Genomic DNA, 3,994 nt, shown 5'->3' with positions numbered 1-3,994 from the left:
ATTAAACCCGAATATGTTGTTTCATGTGTTAGAAAATTGTTATCCATATGTACCATCTTCATCGGGTTTTTTATGTTCATCAGTACATGTGTTATGAATGTTTAACATGTTTTGGTTATTTTGTATTTGTCAGGGGTCTGACATTCATGTAGTTGTTCCAAATACGTGCATGGCCGCTTACAATGACAAGTTTGAGGTGGACAACACGTACACTGTCTCCAACTTTGTAGTGCAGCCAAATAACTTGGTTTTTATACCAAGCACTCACAAGTTATTGGTGAAGTTCACAGGAGTAACTTCTGTGAATGATGTCAACAAACACGACATACCCCCCATGCAACGCGCCTTCACCAGTTTCCCTGATATTATGACCGGCAAGTTTAAGAAGGATGTGTTGATCGGTAATGTTACATGTCGTGTCTTTTATACTTTTACTTTTATAATGTTGTTCATTGTCTTATGTTTATCATTTTTCTTATTCTCTTAGACGTTATTGGCGTGATCGATGCTATTGGATATCAACAAACTCAAAGTGGAGGGAAAAAATGCAGGTCAATTTTGTACTCAGGGATGCAGCGTATGTCGTCTATGCTATTTCCTGATTTTTTATACATATCTAAGTCATGTATTCTAACCATTATATTGTCATCTTCCCAGCAACAACACAATGAACTGCACCCTCTGGGAGGACTATGCCAAACAGTTTTCCAAGTTTCACGAGGAAAATCCAACAACCTCTGGACCAACTGTGATTTTGCTTAGCTATGCAAAAGTTAAGGAACAGGGTATGATATTTAGTTGTTTTTTTTATTTTTGAGTCTGTGATGTTTTGCCAATTTTTTAACACATTCATTTTTTATGTAGGCCAATACCCGCTATCCGTTACAAATACATTCCATGTTACAAAACTCCAGATCAATCCAGATTTGCCTTCTGTTAAAGACTTCGTAAATGGGTATCTTCCATGTCAGTTATGGTGTTCCATTCATTATTTGCGATGGTTGCTAATATATTTTATCTTATATCCTCATCCAGTTTCTCAAAGGAGGCTTTGCGTACCGTTTCAAGCCAGCTTAGCTCACACTCTCAGCAATACTCGCGCAGCTCGAATTCTGAGAATGTTAGACAGAGTGACACTCAAAAGCTGCTTAATAAGGTTGTTGCTCTACCTCTGAGTCAGCTTAAACAACTGCGCGAGGTATATTTGCTGACTGTGATAGTTATAAAGTTGGGACAAATTTATGAACCATGTGATATTTTATCGTTCATGTTTATGTGTTCTTGTAGGACACTTTCTGTGCTACTGTTGCAAAGACAAGGAAACTCATTGCTTCTTCCTATGGATGGTACTACCGGTGCCGCCATGCATGCACCAAAGCTGCACGCGGTGATAAACCTCCATACGAATGTGATAATCACCATTTGACTGAGACGGAAATATATAAGTATGGATGTTTTAGTACGTTTTTATTTGAACTATAAAAGCTCTGGCTGATTTTATGGTTTTTTGACATGTATTTGTTATCCAACAACAGGTATAAGATTGAAGTTGAAGGATTCCATCTTGACACGTCCTACAAATTTATTTTTTGGGACAGGGAATGCCAACAAATCTTAGGTATTTCAGCTGCTCAAATGCGCGACACAATGATACAGGTTGTTCATCATATCCAACTTTTTATATGAATTAAACCTACTGTGTTAATGTATTGTCCTTAACATGGTCGTTTTCTGTTATAGGCTGGTATTACAGATCCTTTGGATTTTCCCTTAAAGCTTGATGCCATGTTGGACTTGGATCTGGCTTTAAGAGTTAGATGGCAGCCTAGTTAGGACAGCTCCTCTGTTATTATGTTTATAGATGACAAACCGTTTGTTAAACAATTTGGCGCTCCTTGGGAGCCTAGGCAGGTAACACTTAACCAATAACAGAAAGCATGTTTGTTTTACATCCTCCTCCTCTTATGCTAATTGTATTTCTCTCTATAAGGCTAACGTCGCGGTTTCTGAACCGTCTGGTACTGAACCCTCCGGAACAAAGCTGGCAGTCCAGGTCATCTAATGACTAAGAACATTATAACTTCATTACAGAATTTTTTAACTCAATTGGTTTGAATGATTATAATTCATCCACATGTGTTTCTTTTTTGTTGCAGATAAAAGAGAGCGTCGATGAAGCTAACACTGCTGCTGCCGATGATTGTGACGTTCTTACGGTATGATACACCTAATACGAAATTCAGCTATTCAAAACACATGTGGACGTATGCATAATTGATTATTGTTTCTTTGTATTATGTGACTTCGGGATCTAGAGATAACCTCCAAACATAATCCCGATCCGCAAACACCCACCGCAAAAAGGCAAAACCATGATGGCTTAAGCGAATCGACGACCGTGTGTGATGGGGAACTTTCTTCGACAAAACTTAAAAAGATCATCAAGTTGGAGAAATAAAATGTAGTTGTAATCTTGTTTTGAAACACCGTTTTGTATTGGCATGTACTTTTTTGATACTGTGTCGCGTGCCGCTATATGCAAGTCCTATTTCATAGAACTATCCTACTGGATATGTCATTAGATTTTGGTGACGGCGGTCTATTTCTCTACGTTCCATTTGTATTTTGGCTCACTTTAAACTCTATCTTAATTGCTAAGCATTGGTATTCATTTTTAATATTTTACAATGAACATGTATTTACTTAATTAATACCTTCACCAATTGAAAATAATAACCTATTGTCAAATAACAGTCCCACAACTTACGAACTCACTCTCCCAATACGTTTTTTTTACTGAACCTGTGTAACAACTATAAGGCTTATATATTGACTCACTCTCCCGATACGTTTTTTTTATTGAACCTGTGTGACAACTATAAGGCTTATATTGCTTTTTATCGAATAACAGTCCTACATATATATTAACCTTATGCTTTTACCTGTCCCATTTCATTGACAATAACAAAATAGTTTTTTTATGCTTTTTGAACCTAATATAATATTAATATCTTTCAAATCTTTGGTAACTCAAAGCTTATTATATGCGTATGTGATGCGTACATACGTTTTTTTTATTGCACCTGTGTAACAACTATAAGGCTTACATTGCTTTTAACACCTTTACAGCTCAATCTTCCAATCAATTGTGATTACTTTTTATGCATATAGAAATCCAACAATGCAAACTCACGTGCTCTGTGTGTCAGGAACCGCTTTTTTACTTTCTTCCAAACTTGCTATCTGTAATAGTTCCGGCAGCCTATGCTTCTACCTGTCCAATCATCTTACCTTACACTTTTTCCTAGACTGCACATCTACATATATATTAACCCTATGCTTCTACCTGTCTGTAATACGGTGAACTGACTTTTATCGAAATGTGCGGTTGAGCAAGAGTCGCCACCGACTTTTATTTTATCCAAATGGAAAGGCTAAAAGAAACAGGAAAACACCTTTTAAAAAGATTTGAGTTCGGGGGGTAATTATGCAAAGGGAAGGTGTAAGGCACCCTTTGCATCCATGGTTTTCCATGGGCTCTTAATTGCTTTGCTCTTTTTTGTTTCAGAAATGTAGAAGAAAAAGAATAGGGACTTTAGCTCGTAAATAAGCGTAGCCCTTTTGAAGGTTTATGAGAAAGAATATGAAAAAAACAGTTTTAGCCAGAGCAAGGCAATTAAAGCAATTACCTTAAACTTAGATGATAGGTCTCTTTTAGCCTTTCAGGGTGAAAGGGTCTATCCGGGCCATAAGGGGCAGGAAGCCTTTCATTTGGAGATTGAAGGGTCATCGCGTTGTCGTTCGCCAAAGACTGACCCATGCCATAGGGGGGCAGGTAGTCTAAGGGAAAGACCGGAACAAGCCTTATTCGTAGGCAACCGGAGGATACCTCAGCCTTTTCCGTAGGCAACTTCCGAGGGTCGAGGTCATGTAGTGTATCGAAGGCAGCATCATTAGGGTCGCATGACCTTTATTTATCGAGGCAGCATGGCTG

The 3,994-nt window shown here is 37.9% G+C and overlaps 2 protein-coding genes across 2 annotated transcripts; both read left to right on the top strand.

Annotated features, from left to right (window-relative positions):
* The first annotated feature begins 244 nt into the window (after positions 1 to 244).
* On the top strand, positions 245 to 1,860 carry LOC131600162 (uncharacterized). The gene is made up of 7 exons (XM_058872365.1): positions 245 to 401; positions 488 to 577; positions 658 to 785; positions 865 to 1,198; positions 1,288 to 1,445; positions 1,536 to 1,656; positions 1,741 to 1,860. The coding sequence occupies exons 4-7, from the start codon at positions 965 to 967 to the stop codon at positions 1,831 to 1,833; spliced, it is 606 nt and encodes a 201-aa protein (XP_058728348.1). The 5' UTR covers positions 245 to 401; positions 488 to 577; positions 658 to 785; positions 865 to 964; the 3' UTR covers positions 1,834 to 1,860.
* On the top strand, positions 1,852 to 2,544 carry LOC131598250 (uncharacterized). Its single transcript, XM_058870868.1, has 4 exons — positions 1,852 to 1,911; positions 1,991 to 2,053; positions 2,157 to 2,217; positions 2,310 to 2,544. The coding sequence occupies exons 1-4, from the start codon at positions 1,852 to 1,854 to the stop codon at positions 2,456 to 2,458; spliced, it is 333 nt and encodes a 110-aa protein (XP_058726851.1). The 3' UTR covers positions 2,459 to 2,544.
* The last annotated feature ends 1,450 nt before the right edge of the window (positions 2,545 to 3,994 follow it).

Source organism: Vicia villosa, linkage group LG4 (assembly GCF_029867415.1).
Source record: "Vicia villosa cultivar HV-30 ecotype Madison, WI linkage group LG4, Vvil1.0, whole genome shotgun sequence".
In the NCBI taxonomy this organism is placed as follows: Eukaryota; Viridiplantae; Streptophyta; class Magnoliopsida; order Fabales; family Fabaceae; genus Vicia; species Vicia villosa.
Note: the sequence above shows the minus strand (reverse complement) of the source record. Positions and strands in the feature narration are given on the sequence as shown.